At 50.3% G+C, this 16,235-nt stretch overlaps 6 protein-coding genes across 6 annotated transcripts; 3 read left to right on the top strand and 3 right to left on the bottom strand.

The window, feature by feature from the left end:
- Positions 1–939: 939 nt before the first annotated feature.
- K452DRAFT_322363 (uncharacterized protein) lies at positions 940–2,718 on the bottom strand (the record flags this gene model as incomplete). Its single annotated transcript, XM_033544498.1, has 4 exons — positions 2,290–2,718; positions 2,189–2,239; positions 1,884–2,136; positions 940–1,831 (listed from the first exon to the last, which is right to left on the bottom strand). The coding sequence occupies exons 1-4, from the start codon at positions 2,648–2,650 to the stop codon at positions 940–942; spliced, it is 1,557 nt and encodes a 518-aa protein (XP_033392258.1). The 5' UTR covers positions 2,651–2,718.
- A 3,168-nt stretch (positions 2,719–5,886) lies between these two features.
- K452DRAFT_292320 (uncharacterized protein) lies at positions 5,887–6,942 on the top strand (the record flags this gene model as incomplete). Its single annotated transcript, XM_033541353.1, has 2 exons — positions 5,887–6,485; positions 6,551–6,942. Coding segments are annotated over exons 1-2 (669 nt in total), but the record flags the coding sequence as incomplete, so codon positions are not given.
- Positions 6,943–8,071: 1,129 nt separating this feature from the next.
- K452DRAFT_353894 (uncharacterized protein) lies at positions 8,072–10,378 on the bottom strand (the record flags this gene model as incomplete). The annotated part of the gene is made up of 2 exons (XM_033545854.1): positions 8,365–10,378; positions 8,072–8,311 (listed from the first exon to the last, which is right to left on the bottom strand). The coding sequence occupies exons 1-2, from the start codon at positions 10,288–10,290 to the stop codon at positions 8,072–8,074; spliced, it is 2,166 nt and encodes a 721-aa protein (XP_033392256.1). The 5' UTR covers positions 10,291–10,378.
- Positions 10,379–11,553: 1,175 nt separating this feature from the next.
- On the top strand, positions 11,554–12,436 carry K452DRAFT_292317 (uncharacterized protein). The gene is made up of 3 exons (XM_033541352.1): positions 11,554–11,895; positions 11,957–12,186; positions 12,236–12,436. The coding sequence occupies exons 1-2, from the start codon at positions 11,727–11,729 to the stop codon at positions 12,034–12,036; spliced, it is 249 nt and encodes an 82-aa protein (XP_033392255.1). The 5' UTR covers positions 11,554–11,726; the 3' UTR covers positions 12,037–12,186; positions 12,236–12,436.
- K452DRAFT_292315 (uncharacterized protein) lies at positions 11,945–12,796 on the top strand (the record flags this gene model as incomplete). Its single annotated transcript, XM_033541351.1, has 2 exons — positions 11,945–12,186; positions 12,236–12,796. Coding segments are annotated over exons 1-2 (321 nt in total), but the record flags the coding sequence as incomplete, so codon positions are not given.
- A 1,241-nt stretch (positions 12,797–14,037) lies between these two features.
- Positions 14,038–14,617, bottom strand: K452DRAFT_292311 (uncharacterized protein). Its single transcript, XM_033541350.1, has one exon. The coding sequence runs from the start codon at positions 14,492–14,494 to the stop codon at positions 14,303–14,305; it is 192 nt and encodes a 63-aa protein (XP_033392253.1). The 5' UTR covers positions 14,495–14,617; the 3' UTR covers positions 14,038–14,302.
- Between the last annotated feature and the right edge of the window lie 1,618 nt (positions 14,618–16,235).

Raw genomic sequence — 16,235 nt, 5'->3', positions numbered from 1 at the left:
AGGGTCTTCGATACAACTTGTAGTGTCATTCTTAGAGTTCCGAGGCATGTGATTAGCCCCATGAGGAAGTTCTTTGGTGACAAAGACATCCTTTATGTTACTGATGGTAGTCGTGTAGAAATGCAGAAGGATAGTTGAGCGTTCGGATACTGGGGAGAATGATCTTTGGATGCCTAAAGCCAGAATAGCATTTTTGTCGAGTAAGAGTGTACTAGTGGGGACCAGAAAAGACACCAATAGTGGTGAGTCACCCAACCAACAGTCTTCTTCTTCCCTGACGTGGAGAGATAGTGTTTTGTCTTCGACTGAGCCAGATGTGGTCACCTTTCCAGACGCCTGTTGGACGACGGAGAAAATGTTTTGAAATGACTGACCGGTATAAGTTATCGAAGATTGTAGAACACCGTGTATAGCTGGAGTGCCTAGCTCTTGAGGTGATATTTTAGTTAACAATCGCAGTCGTTCTCTTGGGACTTTTAAAGTGAGGCAAACAACTTCCGGTAAGACCTTCCATCCCTTGAAGAGGGTTGAGCTACAAGCTCGACCGTCGGATCTAGGGCTCAGCTGTAGAACTTGATCAGAATATATTTTCAGCATGTGTAGCTGAACGACAAGCTCCTGGATACTTTTACCGCAGGCCAAAATGTTGGCGTTGTTTCCTAAGTATTGAAAAAGACTGTTCATAACTTTGTCCCAGTTGCAGGTAGGTGCCCGCTCTTTGATAAAATGCAAAAGTAGTGCGTAGCTTCTATGGTGATAGCGTGAGCTTCGTTGCATCTTTCGGGGTAGGTTACGTAAACGTGACATGAGGCGCCCGTCGTCTTTATTTTGAAACATGTTCAGATAGACATCGAAAAGAATTCTGGCCAGATCAACTTCTTCGAAAGAGATAACTGGTCTGTTTGAAGCTCTAAGCGTGTGGTCTGGTACGTAGCGCTTCTATGAGAGCCTGCTGTATATGTAGTCACTAGAAAGTTTGTCTCCGAGCCTGCGCCTCGCGGTGTTTAAAATGGCCTCGTCGGCTGTCGATATTGGAACGACATTTGTCCAGTAATCGGTTGGAAAGATTCCCAGGAGCACAGACATGGTCGAGACATTGCCGCAAAGAAAGCTTTCAGCTAAAGTACTGTGGTCCTTCTCTTGGTTCACCAGAGATTCAGTATACAAAGTTGCAAAGAGATTGTCATCCAGCAACGGCGAAGTAGCAATGAGAAGGTTAATGGCCCCGACGTGATCAACAAGGTTGGACGTGTTAATAACACTAAAAGACATAGGTGCGGTGACAACAGGGAGATAGTCTTCGCTGTTAAGCAAGATGGTCTCGAACGTTCCAGGCTTCCGATACGGACCGACTGCGATTCCCTTCTTTCTTTGCTGCAAGGCATGGCAAAATGCTAGTGCTTCCCCAACAAAGAACCGTAAAACCATTATGCCAGCATGTTTCCTGAAAGACTTGCACCAAGCTTGAAATTGCTGTCGAGCTGCTCGTACCAGGTTGTGCGCCGAAGACTGGAGAAAGGCATGTGCATGTGGGTCTGAGGTGGGCTGTGGAACCAGCGACGCATAGGCTGTGGCCAAGTGGAATCCAAGGAGTGGATCGGTACCGTAGTGAAGTATGGAAGACTTGTTTAGTTGAGATGTGAACATGGGGTTCGGCATAGCTGCGCTGTTCGCATTGGGCTTGTCGGTACTGCCAGTGTCCCAAAAGTGCTTGTGTTGTTTTGCAAGATCTTGAACAGCCTCGCGATTCAAGGGTGCAGCGGACCGCATGCCTGTGAAGACGAACTTTTCCCCGATATAATAGTGCCGGAGGTCCTTTGCTCTCTGGATTCTGGATCTTAGGCGATCAATGTGTGCAACTTTCTGACTGTTGTTCATATTACTGATCAAAAGATTGCTCCAAATCTTTTTCACTTCGGAAAAAACTACTGCTGTCGCAAAAGCGGAGACGCTTGCCGTAGTTGCTGGCATGCCAGCTCTCCAAAGAATCCGAGACTGCCAGGAGTCTTGTAGTTTGACTTTCGAGAAGGGCCAGTGCTTTGGGGCCGATGAATAAGTGGTAGTAGATGTCCCAAATGTCCTTGATACGGTTTCCACCGTAGTCGAGAATGAGGGTGAACAGAAGGATGTTACGTGCTGGAGAGGTTTTGTCAGTAACAACAAGCACACGTAGTTTTTTCATGTATACTAATGACCAAGCTTTCTATATCGCAGCAGGTGATATCCATCGGGCTCGTACCTATTACTGTGAGTGAGTTTCTTGACCAAGGCTTACATCGACGAACTCACTTCCAGCGACGTGCGTTGTGTAGAGTATGTTGCGCGCATCTCCACATCCCAGGGACAACACATTGGCCTTCGTTTCGCGAGGAATGTCCCGGGTCAAGGATACAGCGGGGGTGTTGCCGATAGGATAAAAGAAGGTGAGAAGGTCCATGTGGGCCGTGTTCGCCATGGCGCGAAGAAGCGATGCGTTTCGGGTAATGGAACTTTGAGAATTGGGTCGAGAACTCTTTAACGGATTGTTATTCGTACTTGGCTGCGGTTTTGGCAGCGGCTTTTGGTGCGAGCTCGAGAAGACGCGCCGCGAGATTGGCGGCGGCTGTTCGTGCAGGCTTGCGAAGATGCGTCGCAGCACGAAACGTGACATTGTCGGTAATGATATAGCAGCTAAGCTGCGTATCCGGCAAGCTTTTCCTGGATTCACTTTCGTTGTTAGAGGCGGCGGATGAGTGCTTGTAAGAAGGGGATAGTGCGCGTGCGGCGGGCTAGCGTTATTGTCTTGTGGCGGTGGTGGCGGTGCGGGACAAACGCTAACTACCACAACGACGACGCGTTGCCCCTCCAAACAAGCCGACCGCCAACGCAAACTTTCTTTTCTCTCTCACATTGCCTGTGCGACTATGCCTACGACATAGCTAGTCATTATAAGTGCGGGGTGCGTTACCCAGGTCCTTTCACACGCACAGTTGCTAACACGATACGCAGGTTAAGCGTATTGCCGTGCAACACCTGGCATCCAAGTAAGCCGCGACAGGGAAAAGCTAGCTGCTTAACACATTACTAGAATAGGTGCAGGTGCGATCCGCGTAAGGTAGCAATTCAAGTGCGTCTTACTGTCGGTACCAGACGAAGCAAATAAGCATTGCCAACCTGAGTTTAGGCAACCACGAACGTGATCCTACAGATTTTTTTTCGAGAACCAGCAACAGGATTATTGCGGCTTACAAATGCAAGAGCGATAAAGAGATATCAGGCAAAGACGATTACTGACCGTGAAAGAAACTGCCAATATCAGGTAAACAACACTTACGAGAGGTGCGTGGGTATGGCAAAAGAAGTACAACTGTTTAGTAACAGACCTCGGTCAGCAGAGAGCCACCCACTCAGGTAAACCTGAGCGATCGTAACTCTAAGCCAACTGTTGGGTTGTAGGTGTGAAACCGTACGAGTAAAGGGAGAACGCGGCTTGATTTTGAAAGAGTGTCTGGCAGCGAGCTTTATATACATAAAGGAGTAGAGTAGTCATATCCTCGCTTATGTAAGATATCAGGGTGTTGAAATAACGAAAAAGTAAAGTGAATATAGAGGGTAATGCATGAATAAACATGGCCTGATAGTCCAACAAGTTGTTTAGGTATGCGACGTGTGGATCGCTAATCCCAATAAGCTTAGAGACCCCAAGAATATCTCTTAGCTACGAGGCTGCAACGTAAAATTAGTCAGCTGTTGTATATTTGGCCCTATTACTAGTCGGGTATGGCGTTAAGGTTGAGTGTAATGGTCATGTATTGTGAGAACCGAGAGGTGCCTGCGGCCAGATAAAATGGCCGCGTTTTTGGTACAAAAAAGGCCATATTCGGTCGCTCCAGCGACACACGGTGGTCGCCTGCGTGCCCGCTTATTTGCGCGTTCGCCAGCCTGCGCGCTTGCGCGTCCGCCCGCTTAAACGCGTGTCCATGGAGCGACAACCGCTGGCGCCCAGTTGATACCTGCTCCACCCACTGATTTGTATGCTCAATTGTTTGTCAGTTTGACGATTTCCGACATGTCGTTTAAGCTGCTGGTGTCGTCCACATAGAGACTTAATAATGGCTACTTTGCTGCGTTTCTGGGGCCTAATTGTCTATCCTGCGACGCTTGTTGCCCTCCTCTTGACTTTCTGCCGCCGCTGCTACTGCCTGCCTATATGCCTGCTGTGAGTGCTGTGTTGATTTCTGTGAGCAGCTCACTGGTGATGGAGCACGCGGTCGTGTGTGGTTGTACCCGGGAGAGTAGTAGGGCGTCTGAGAAGGTGTTTGTGCCGGTAGAGAAGGTAGAGAGGGTAGAGAGCTGCTGATTGAGAGGTCCTGCGAATCCCTAAATGATGGAGGCGCTGGGATAGAGTTGCTGAACTACGCCTGACGCAGTATCCCGTGTAGTTGAGGCTGCTGAGGCAACTGAGGCCACTGAAGGTGAGGTTGAGGTTCCGGTGACAGAGTCCTGCCGTATAGCTTAATGTTTTCAAGCAGCTGCGCATAAACCTCACTCTGGCAGCCTCGGTGATAGGCAAGGTTTTCTTCTTCGTCGGCAATGAGAGCCGCAACGTCGATATCAGTGGTGTCGTTAAGTCAGTGTTATGAGTGGGTAAGGTCTCGCTCTTGCGCCTCCAGTAACCTCAATCTGCTGAGTCCTCCGCTCGCTATACTGCTGAAGAGACGCTTGGCGTTGAAACTCTGCCTTTGTCTTTTGTAGCTTCAACAGCTTAGCTCGTCAGCATAGCACGAGTCGGTTCATGTAGGTGTAGATGAAGCTGTCGAGGTTCATGCCGCCGAGAGACGTTCTGTAGCCATTTATGATCTAGTTAATCGCTGAAAATGAGCACTCAGAGGACACTGAATGGGCGATAGTTGACTGCAGTCAAATAGGAAGCTTTTAGAGGTGATGAGAGTGAATTGCGTAGCCCTAGAAGGCCTGCCATTTACGTCCTCTACCAGTTTCCAGTTATGCTGCTCGAAGGGCCCTCCGCGATCATCGATGCTTGAAGTTAGTTAACTCGCGGTGAAAGGCCATCAAGTCGTCCGCTGGGACTTACTGTTCGAAGAAAGTGTTCATGGCCGCAACACCCTCTGCGTCGAACCTCAGAGAGGCGCTCTCGTCAGTACAATCAAACGCCTTCGCGTCCCAATGAATAGGTGTGATCTGGGCGTCGAAGCGAAGCTTCTAGAGGTCGAGAACCTCCTCAATATTAGCGTGGGGGTGCTCGCCAATCACTAATTAAAGCTCTAGCTCACGCAAATGATGCGTAATTTTATCCAGCGGGTCGATCACCTTCGAGAGTGTTGAGATGTTGGATTCAGAGGCCACCTAGATCTCATAAATGACGCCTAACAGCTTATCCAGCCCGTGAACCTTTAGCCAGAACGACGAGTCTTGCAACAGCTGCTTTACGCGTTCAGCACCTCTCACTTCCTGGTCGCTCTTGAGGTCGCTAAACGCTCGCTAATCGACTGTAAGCTGCTTTGACGACGCCATTATCTTAATTAGGCTCTCTACCATGCCCTTGAACGTCCCTTAGTTAGCGGGCGAAGCAGCCGATAACAAGCGTGTAAGCTCTTTAGTCGTTTCTCTTGTAAATATCCTTCAATATTTGACATATAGCCAATGCGCAGAGACGGGCCGAACCTTAATGAGTGATCATCCATCTGATAACCCAATCTCAACGTTAGCCAAGCTAACAGGCGGCCCGATGAGCGTTTTATCTGATGGGTGGACGGGAAAAAGCGGACTCTGCAGAGGCGAAAGAGGTGGAAGTATCGTGACGTGTTGAGAGAGGCAACCGAGGCGAGGTGCAGGGTGTCACAGAAAACACGCGCCCGCGACCGTTCGTTTCCCTACCAACCCTCCGCTCCGCTCCGCCTCACTTGCAATCTCACGTCTCCGCAGCCAGCAACCTCAACTCATAGACACGCTACGCTACCTTCGCGCCTCCGACCATGTCCTCCATCGAAGCATGGCTGTGCGACGTTGGCGACGCCCACCGTGATCTTCCCTGTCCCTTAACCCGCGCCCGCATGAGCCACGTCAAGGCGCATCCGGGGCCTGTCTCGCCACCAGAAACCGCAGCACCATGTGAAAAAGGCCTGGCGACAAGCTTTCCCCAGCGGGAGGGGGCTCTCAAGCGACGCTATTCCGAACTGACCGAGGCCGACGACTACGGCGACAACGGCGACGACATGTCCTCGCCTCCGAAGCGGCCCAGGCAGGACGACCAGGCCTCCCTGAACAGCGCCTATACCGAACTCAGGAATCTGCCGTCGCTGGTCTCCTCGACCGCAAAGTCTCGCGCGAACAGCCTGACGCGCATCGATCGCGCGACGTATGCGTACGCTAGACCGCCGCTGCGGTTCAAGACGCGGCCGGACCACAAGACGCCGCAGGAGGTGCTGAGCCTCATGAAGGAGCTGCCACTCGCCGGCATTGGAATTATACCAGGGACGCTCAAGGTAGGTTGTTCGAGCCGCGCGAATTTGCTGAAAGAGAACGAGGGTTGACGAAGGCCTTCGGACAGGAAACCATCGCCGCGGCGTTTCCCTTCGACCTGACTCCTGAGTACGCCTTTGATTTGAGCGCGTCGAACAATTCAGACCGTGACAAATATCTGTGGGAGATGGTACGGAAATTTCTTGACAAGGCGCACAAGAGCTTCGAGGGCGAGCCGGAGGCGACGTGGCAAACGCTGGCATCGGGCCTGCTAGGGGAAGTACTCTCCCAACTGGAGTTTGAGGGCATGTTTGAGGTCAAGAACGTGTACGTCTTTTACGTCGCATAATCCGTTATCATCTCGCAATTCTTACGCACACGCGCAGACAATACTCCGACTACAACAGCCCCGAGCTCCTCCCAACCGTCGAAGGCCGCACGATCCCCACCAAGAAAGTCGACCTCGCCATCGCCGTGTCCGCTGACACGCCCATAACAGCCCCAATCTACGATGCCCTGTACCTATCACATCCCGCCGTGCCACTGAGCCAGATGGCCGACGCAAGCGTGCGAAGGTTGGCCCTGCCCTGCTGCGTTGAGGTGGGCGAGCCGGGCAAAAGCTACCTCGAAGCCAGCTTGCAGGTCGGCATTTGGAGCTTCGCGGGCATAGCGAAGCTACTCGCGTCCAACGGCACGCCGATCGATCGCAAGGGAACACCGAGGGTTGTCGAAGACAACCTGAACATGCCGCTCATAGGCTTGACGGCCATCGGCATGGACTGGAAGCTGCACATCTCGTACCGGGATATGACCACCGGAGGTGTTGCTGTGCTTGGGCCGGTGGATGTGGGTGGTTTCAGCGATGTATTTTCTACTTTCAAGCTAATTAGGACTGTGGCTACTGTTGGGAGATGGGCGAAGGACGAGTTTTGGCCGGCATTTCAGGGAGTTATGAATTCTTCGGATGACTGAATGGTGGTTTAGGTGTCTCCAGTGATTGTCGCACTTGAATGAGTCTCAGAAGCTGTCGTGCACTTCGATGCAGAGTCGCGAAAGCTTGAACAGTTCTCACTTCTTTCCACCTGCCTTGTTGATGCTCACCGCAGAGCTGAGAATTGCGGTCTCTGCCATCGCTCTTTAGCTTTGGGAGTATACGATGCAGCGCCGATCGACCTACCTAATAAGGATGAAAGACCAAGTCCGTTGCACGCCGGTGCGATGCTAGTACGGGACGGACCGATTGGCACTTTGTTGCAGGTTATCAGGCGCATGCAGAAGGTTTGTAAGGGAGAAAGCCCTTCACGGGGATTTGATCTCCAGCACGGTAAGACTCTGTGTTGGATTGTGTGTGTGAAGTCGTGCGAGTGAAGAGAGAACGCTGCTTGATATTGAAAGACTCTGGCAGCGAGCTTTATATACGCGAAGGAATAGAGCAGTCATGTGCTCGCCTGAAGAATGTAGCAGGGGGTTGAAACAGCGGTAAAGCAAAGCGAATATAGAGAATAATGCATGTAGAAAAGTAGCCTGATAGATGGCAGATAGCCTGATAGCCCAAAATTATGCGATCGGCCATCAATGGCATAATGATTGCTACCATTTCACGCTATGCTTACAGGGATAGCCGTTCAAGCCCGCTCAGTATTCTGCGCCCATCCTCTAACTTAGCAATGCGATCCTCTAAGAATGCCCTCTGTCTTTTAGCAGCTCCAGGCTCTGCTGCAATAGCCGTGACCGCTTGATCCGAAAGTGCATTGACCACTACCGGCGAGAAAATCTTTTCCAGGCCCCTTAAAAGATGGCGTTCGATGACTTGTGTGGTAACGTTCGCGATAAAGGTCTTTTGGGAAACCTGCATTTGTTAGATATATAATCTAGAAGAATCAATTTTTGAGTTATACTAACCTTATAAATCGTAACAAGGCAGTCCAGAGCTTCTTCACAGCTGCGTTTCTCCATGTCAGGATCAGTCATTCTCGTAAACTCCTTTACGGCCTTGTCAATATTAACGGTCGTGGAGATGTGATCCGAAGTGCAATCCGCGACCCGGCGACGAATAATAGCTGCTTTAACGCATTGAGCCAATGCCTTCCCTTCTCTTTCCTTGCGATACTTGCTCATCGTATCAGTGTAGTAGTGATTGTAGTTGATGGGGTAGCTCTTCTGGTCTTCTATGATGAGTTTAAGTTCTCTCTCTGCAGCTTTGTATTTTGTCTCAAGCGCGGCCTGTATGTGAGACGTCCACAGACGGGAGTAAATGTGTTTTGGATACTTCTCAAGGAGCAACTTATGGAGGAAGTTAGAGCACATTGCTGCGACCTCTTTTACATGTTCTGCTGCAAGGTGTTCCCACTTGCTTGATTGTTGCCAGAACAGCTCACCCACAATGAGGGGGTTGAAATTGCCTTGGAGTTCCCGTCCGCGATTTTGAGTCAAGACACGACCCACCCATGCGATAGCCTGTGAGCGTTGCAGAACTTTTGGGGACTTTGTGGGGAAAGTCGTGGCTGCTAGCTGAAGAGCGGCAAGAGAGGGGTCGATTGAGTCTTCCTCACCTGGTTTTGCAAAGTAATATGTGTGACCTTTTGTACGGATAGTTGTGGTGAACTTGGCGTTCACGGACTGGACCATGGCACGTAGCCTGTGGAGGTCACTCGGTGAACTCGCATGAAAGGCCTGGTCCATGCCACGGTTGAAGTAATCTCCCTCATAATGGCCATCCACAGCAGCTTTACAGACCAGAAAGACGTCGAGAGAAAGCTGCATCAGATAGTCCCTACACTCCTGAGGGGTTGCTCGCCGCTTTCCCATGATTTTCAACTGTTCTTGAGTCTCAGAGAACTTGTTGCTGACGTCGGCCTGCACATCTGGAAGCTGTCGCTTAACATGCTCGAACAGCAACGCGCTCAAACGTTCCACTAACGACTCGACACCGATGCAGTCTTTAGGCAAATGGCTCCAGTTTGAATTCGCAAAGAACAATGCCTCGGATGCTTTGCGTTCTGTAAATGAATAGGATCGCTCCTCATAGCTGCGGTTCTTCAGAACATGCCAGCCTAAGCCGAGGGAAATGTCATGATTAAGCGCCAAGCCTATAAAGGCACTCTCGCTCCCAGAGCCAGCAGGAAGTCGATCAGGCTTTGTAATAATCCCAAGCGTACGGTCTCCTTGCGGATCGACGTTCCTTACTTTCGAGAGGATGCCTTGGTTCGCGTAGTCGTTCGTAGCGGAGATTACTGCCAAACAAACCGTCCGAGGTTGAGAGATATATCGATCTGTGATCTCCGCCACAAGTGCAATATCGGTTGCAGTGACCCCTTTGCTCTCGTTTTGGATCAAGCCAGGAAGGTCGACCAGGATCAACTGGGGCCTCGACGGCCCTTCTATCTCGACGCTGAGCGTATCCCTGGAAAACGCTTGTCCTGCATGGCCATCTTCGTCGATCCCCATCACGGACATGGCCTTATCCATGATTTTAGGGAGCTCTTCAAAGTTTGTAATGGACGCTTGAAAGGCTCTGATGGACTCTTTATCCTTTTCTGTGCGTGTGATGTCTGGGATCACCTTGATTGTGATTGATTCGACCTCTGCACGTCGCAAGATTATCTCGGTCGCAAACCGTGTACAGAGGTTGTCGTTCCTTGGAAAAGGTATCTCTGTGATGGCTTCTAAAACCGAGCTTTTGCCAGCAGATTGGTCCCCGCACACAACAATCTGCGGGATAGAAAGGACATCTTCTAAACCGCACTTTCGCATCTGAGCAATGGCGTCGAGCACACGGCGCTGCTCATCGCTTTGGAGTGACTCCAGGGATGTGGTGTTGAATTGCATATCTCCATCCTGCGGATCAAGGTAATTCCATAAACCTGCATCATGTTAGAAATGATCTGAACACCGAAATTCTTTTTTTTTTTTTTTTCTGGTACAGTACCTTGAATACGTTTTTGTCCGACCATAACTGAAACCCCGTAGTTGCTAAGGGATTGCAGAAAAAGGATATGAGATTATCGAAAATTGGTGCGAAGAATCCTTCGTGCCAAATGTTAGAAGCTTCGGACTATTTTACTGTTATTCGTGCAAGTATCTCTCGATTTAGGAGCCCTTTATAGGAAGGCTCCAATGGGTTTTAGAATTTGAGTAGAAATTGAAGGCCACGGAACAACATGTGTGGAATGATTGCCAGAATCATTCCGGGATGTCTACGCAAGGGCTTACGGCTCTTAGCATGGCTTACCAATCTTCGATGCAAGGTAAGTCTGTTTTTTTGATAATTCTCATGCAAGTTGAAATATTTATGCTGTTAGGCACGGAGGCGTAAGCGCGAGAATGTGTCTCATGGTCGGGAGTGGGGCCGCGGGCTAAACAGATTCCATAAATTCATTTTTCAATGTTGTCTACACTCAGTTTTCTGACTATGTTATACAATTTTCTCTGTTAATTTCTACGACCCAAAAATATATGTGGAGTAGGGGGTTGGCAAGATTATTACACTATAGATATGCGTAAATCAGCGGTAAGGATTTACGTTTAAACTCTAGTTCTTACAGAATATATGTTGTTGTTTGTCAACTAGTATTGCTCAAACTACACAAGATCCTGGCCCTACAGTTTGCTAGTATAGAAAGTCCTATTCCACCACCTCTCTCTACCAAATAGAAGAATTAACACTGCCTGAGAATATACGTGTTCTTCTAGATAACACAACATATACAACGGCAGCTTAAGAAAACTAAGAGGGACAAGAAACTTCTATTTCCTCACGCTAACGCAAGTATTTATAAATGAGAATATTAGTTAACTATGATCGGCCTCCATTTTATTTTCTTCCAATCTCCTTCATCAGAGTACTGTTGCACCGATTAGGCGTTGCATACAATTAGTCGTCTAAACACGTGTTTTAGACGTCTATTCGCACCGAATAGGCGCGCATAAGTGTTGCGTGCATATTCCACTGTTTTAGTCGTCTATTTCGGTGTTGTGGGCCGAAGTGGGGTGATATCTCGCCTCAGGACTGACTCAACCCCCTGAAGCGATCCTTGTCCCCATCATATAAATGTATCAACACCGACCCGCGCCTGCAGCGGTGCGTAGGCCCGCCTGTTTATGAGGCCTGGTTCAACTGTGAAAAAGCAAAAGACTGAACACGCGTTCATGCATCGTAGGAGGCCATTTTTCGCCCATAAAACGGGCTTGAGAATGCACCAGCAGGTCAGTAAGCTTCAACGAATTCTTCAGTTGACCAAGCACTTATCCACTTCAATCAAATCATGTCTTCTCCATCCCCCGCCAACCCCGCGCGCGCTGCTAAGCGCCCTGCTACTGCTGAGCATGCTCCCGCCCGTGCTGCTGCTAAGGATGAGGCTCTTACAGTCGATATTGTTGAGCCACTTCCTCCACGTCCTTTCAACCCTAATCGAGCACTCACTGCGTTCAGTAAGGCTGCCAAGACCTCCTTCAACGCGTATATTGAATCTGCCCCTGATAGGATACATTTCAGTGATCAAAAATATCATAGCTACTGCTTACGGCTCCTTGGCACGCATGAAGCCACACGGAGCTCTAAGCGTAACACGATGAATAACTTCATCTACTACCTAGAGGGTTCAGGCAAATCAGGCCTCTACAAAAAAGGGACACCCCGCTACCCTGCTGAACGAAAGGTGTTGAAGACTTATGAGGCATTCAACGCCATCCGAGACGCCCATTTAAGTAGTAATAGGCATTCAGGTACGTATTCTGCAGTAGTTATAAATATTTATACACTGACGTGTTGTAGCTCAACTTACGACGTTTAAGGACCTCCAACAGAACTATTACGGAGTCACTGAAAAGGACGTTGAAAAGCTACTGCGTCTCTGTCGTGTTTGTGCAGCAGCAAGGCACCCTCCTCCTGCCCCGCGGGCCCTGCGGGCGATCCTCTCAAGAGAGATATTCGAGCGGGTGCAGATGGATCTAATTGATTACCGGAACCACCCTAATCCAGTTACGCAGGACAAATACGTGCTACATATGAGGGATCACTACTCCAAATACTGCATATTAATACCTCTAAAAGATAAGACAGCGAGGACAGTAGCCGCCGGGATACTCCGTTGGATCCAGGCCTTCGGTGTGCCTCATAGGATACAAACAGATAACGGCACTGAGTTTGTAAGCGCTGCTACTCAACAGCTGTTCAACGATTTCGGCATTGATACGTGTACTGGCCGGCCCAGGCACCCAGAGTCCCAAGGAGGTGTTGAAAAGGCTAATGGGCACGTAAAAGAGAAGATAGAGAGGGTCCGCGTCGCCCATGGCCATCCCGGCTTCGCCCATGCCTGCCTAGACGTTACACTACAACAGAACAACTACAGGCGGCACGCAACAGGGGCTTCACCTTATAAAATACTCTTCGGTCGCCAGATGTGGGGTCCGGGGCGTGCTCGCTTGGTGCCTCCTAAACTGCGTGTAGGTGCTCCTCTACGCCAGATCGCTGTGCTAGATGATATTGTAGAGGATACAGATGCGACAGGAGAGGCAGAGAGTACTGCGGAGGAGGACGAGGATAAGGACGCAGATGAGGATGCGGAGGACGAGCGCAGTAGGGCCCGCGGGAGTACCCGCGGGAGTGCCCGCGGGCGAGCGAACGAGGCGGGCGAAGGTTCGCAAACGAGTGCTGGCCTGCGTGCGAACGAGCGAGCGAACGAGCGACCAGCAGAGCGCGCTGCGGAAGCTGCGGAGGTTACAGTAGGTCCGACAGGAGACCCGTCGGGTACCCGCAGTTCTAATTTACCACCAAAACCCCGCCAAATATCGTCCTCCGAAGAAGACCCGTACCACTCTTCATCTTCGTCGGACCTGCCGCTACCTTCGACGCTCATGCCGCCTCGCGTACGAACAACTACTGTTAAAACGATCGATCTAACGCATAATACCCCGCCGCGGGCCGCTCCACGTACCTCACAACAGTCCCCTCCGCGTGCCCCGCTGCCCCGCGGGGCCCCGCTACCTCGTAGTACTTCACTGCCTTCACAGCGAGTACTGCCTCCGCCACCGTCACTTACTCCTTGCGCTGCCCGTCTCCCTCCGCCGCCCGCAGAACTGGAGCTGCAGCAACATCCTAATGCTCCTGAGTGGTGGCGAAGCAACATGGCGAGATTTGCCTACGCACAAAGAGAGATAGCAGCGTCCAGGGAGAAGCAACTACAGGAGGCGGCTCTACGCGCTCTACGACTACAGGTGGAGCAGGCGAGGAGGGCAGAGCGAGCGGGGCGTGTTGAACGTATGGAGCAACCCGCTGAGCAACCCGCTGAGCAACCCGCTGAGCAACCCGCTGAGCAACCCCCTGAGCAACCCCCTGAGCCACCTGCGGAGCAACCCGCGGAGCAACCTCCGCATGTTCAACACGCGGCTAGTGAGCCTCTACTTTCGCAATCACGTGTGTGGGACCGCACTGAGCTTGATGAGGACGTTCGAACCCACTTAGACGTTTCTCGTGAACGAATGGAGAGACAGTTCAACAAGAACCTCCCTCCGCAGCGCTCATTCAGTGTTGATAACGTTGTAGCAGTAGCAGTGCCTCCTGAGGACCGCCAGGGCTCGCTGCCGTCCGTGATTGGTGTGATCCATGAGATAATAGGAGACGAATCAAGCCGTGGGTACCGTGTAAAGACTCCTTACGGCATCATCAGTCGGCCTATTGCCCCGCATCTACTACGACTACTGGATAACTCGCAGGGCCCTGATCAGCAGCAGCTTGATACACCCGAAGCAAACAGTACTGTTACACTACGTAGTGTAGCCCGCCAGTCAGGTGCCTCAATGGGGTTGATCAGTGCTCGCTGCGGGTGCAGAGGGGCGTGTGCTAACAATAAGTGTGCTTGCCACAAGGCAGGGACCGAATGTAGCGGAAGTTGCCATGAGGGTACCCCGTGTTCGAATCAACCGCAGGGCGAGTCCTCTGTAGCGCGCAGGCGTAGCGGGCGTAGCAGGCGTGGCAGGCGTAGCGGGCGTAGCGGGCGTGGCGGGCGTGGAGGAGGGCCCTCTGCAGAGGCATCTGCTACTGCAGAGGCATCTGTTACTGCAGAGGGACGCGGAGGACGCGGAGGACGCGGTGGGCGCGGGAGACGAGGCAATGGGGCGCCCCGGGGCGGTGGCACTACGCGCGCAGGGCGAGTTAGCAGGCCTACTTCGCGCTTGCTCGGTGAGGATTGAGATACTACCTACGTAGGTATTTTTTAAATGGTGTTGTTACTGTTCTCCGCCTGCGCCCGCAAAATTTAGGTGAGACGGGCGGAGAACATGAATCAGAGCTGACTCGCTGGAACGCACGGTGGTACTACTAAATCTGATACGAGCTACTGCAACTACCCCTGATTATGCGCGCACAACACCGAATAGACGACTAAAACAGTGGAATATGCACGCAACACTTATGCGCGCCTATTCGGTGCGAATAGACGTCTAAAACACGTGTTTAGACGACTAATTGTATGCAACGCCTAATCGGTGCAACATCCCTAAAACTTAGTAGCCTAATCCCGTACTAAGAAACCGAAACGATAGACATCTACCTACCTCCTCCCTAGCAACCACTCCCGGTAGAGATTAAGACAATACTACCCCCGGATAAAGATAAAGTATTCCTAAGTTACGCGGAAAAGAGGGACCCGCTCTCCTAGATCTACACAGATACTTCTAAGATAAACAACTAGCTAGGAGCAGCAGCAGTCATTCTAGACTAAGCCGGGAACGCCCGATATAGTACGCTTAAAGGAGTTAGATCTAGTAATTTCTACACAGTATAAGCAGCCGAACTAATTACTATTCTAACGGGGATAGAGCTAGCAGCTAAAAAACACCTACAAGAGGGACCCCAAAGCCCAACCGAATACGTTATCTACAGCGATTCTAAAGCCGCCCTCTAAGCTCTAACTAGAAGATATAAAAAGAGATCAGGCTAAAGTATCGTACGGTCTATCCTCAGTACAGCCCAATCTCTCCATAAAGGTCTCCAAATAAGTTTCACGATCCAGTAGATCCCAAGCCACTACGGTATCTAAGGAAATAAGGAAGCAGACAAGCTAGCTAAACAAGCCACAACACGTCTTAGAGAACACAACTTCCTACTCTTAATACCGCTGCAAGTCAAAACAACTCTCGAAGCAGCATATAAGCAATAGAATAAAGAATAGAGAGCGTTAGAGAAAGGCCAACACCTCCGTAACGTAGATACAGCGATTCCTAGACCACACGTAAGGCACCTCTACGACAAGCTCCTACGTAGCCTAGCAGGGCTACTAGCCCAGTTAAGAACTAGCCACTACTAGCTTAACCAGTACCGAAAACGAATAGGACGGATAAACAACGACAAATACGAATACGAGGATATAGAATTAATATCCCACGTATTACTAGACTATTCCCTACTCTAGGAAAATCGGTAAAAAATATATCAAGAAACCGGACTCCAGAGAAACTACCTCTCTAGCCTCCTAGGCGGTAAACCAATAGAAAAGAACCAGCCTCATACGGAAAAGATAAAATAGACAATTTCGGCCGCACAGCTCAAAAGGGTACTTAAATTCGCTCAATAAACAAAAAGATTCCAGAGTAGAGACGACATCAACCAGTAAAACCCCATCTTATTACCATTCTTCTACCTTTCCTTATCCTATCTCTGTTCCCCTTTCTCCTTATACTCTCAGATTAAATCACTAGTGTAAATTCCTAGCGTATTCCTTTAAATAGTCTATAGCCTGCATATCGCTCAGGGCGATAGGTCAGGGTAAATAAAT

This window comes from Aplosporella prunicola (genome assembly GCF_010093885.1).
Source record: "Aplosporella prunicola CBS 121167 unplaced genomic scaffold K452scaffold_45, whole genome shotgun sequence".
In the NCBI taxonomy this organism is placed as follows: Eukaryota; Fungi; Ascomycota; class Dothideomycetes; order Botryosphaeriales; family Aplosporellaceae; genus Aplosporella; species Aplosporella prunicola.
The sequence above is the reverse complement of the archived record's forward strand: the minus strand, read 5'-3'. Positions and strand labels throughout refer to the sequence as shown.

Coding starts and splice junctions, on each gene's coding strand:
- K452DRAFT_292311 (XM_033541350.1), bottom strand. CDS start 14,494: ATGCCTCTGCAGAGGGCCCTCCTCCACGCCCGCCACGCCCGCTACGCC.
- K452DRAFT_292317 (XM_033541352.1), top strand. CDS start 11,727: ATGTCTTCTCCATCCCCCGCCAACCCCGCGCGCGCTGCTAAGCGCCCT. Junction 11,896..11,956: donor AGCACTCACTGCGTTCAGTA/AGGCTGCCAAGA, acceptor GATACATTTCAG/TGATCAAAAATATCATAGCT.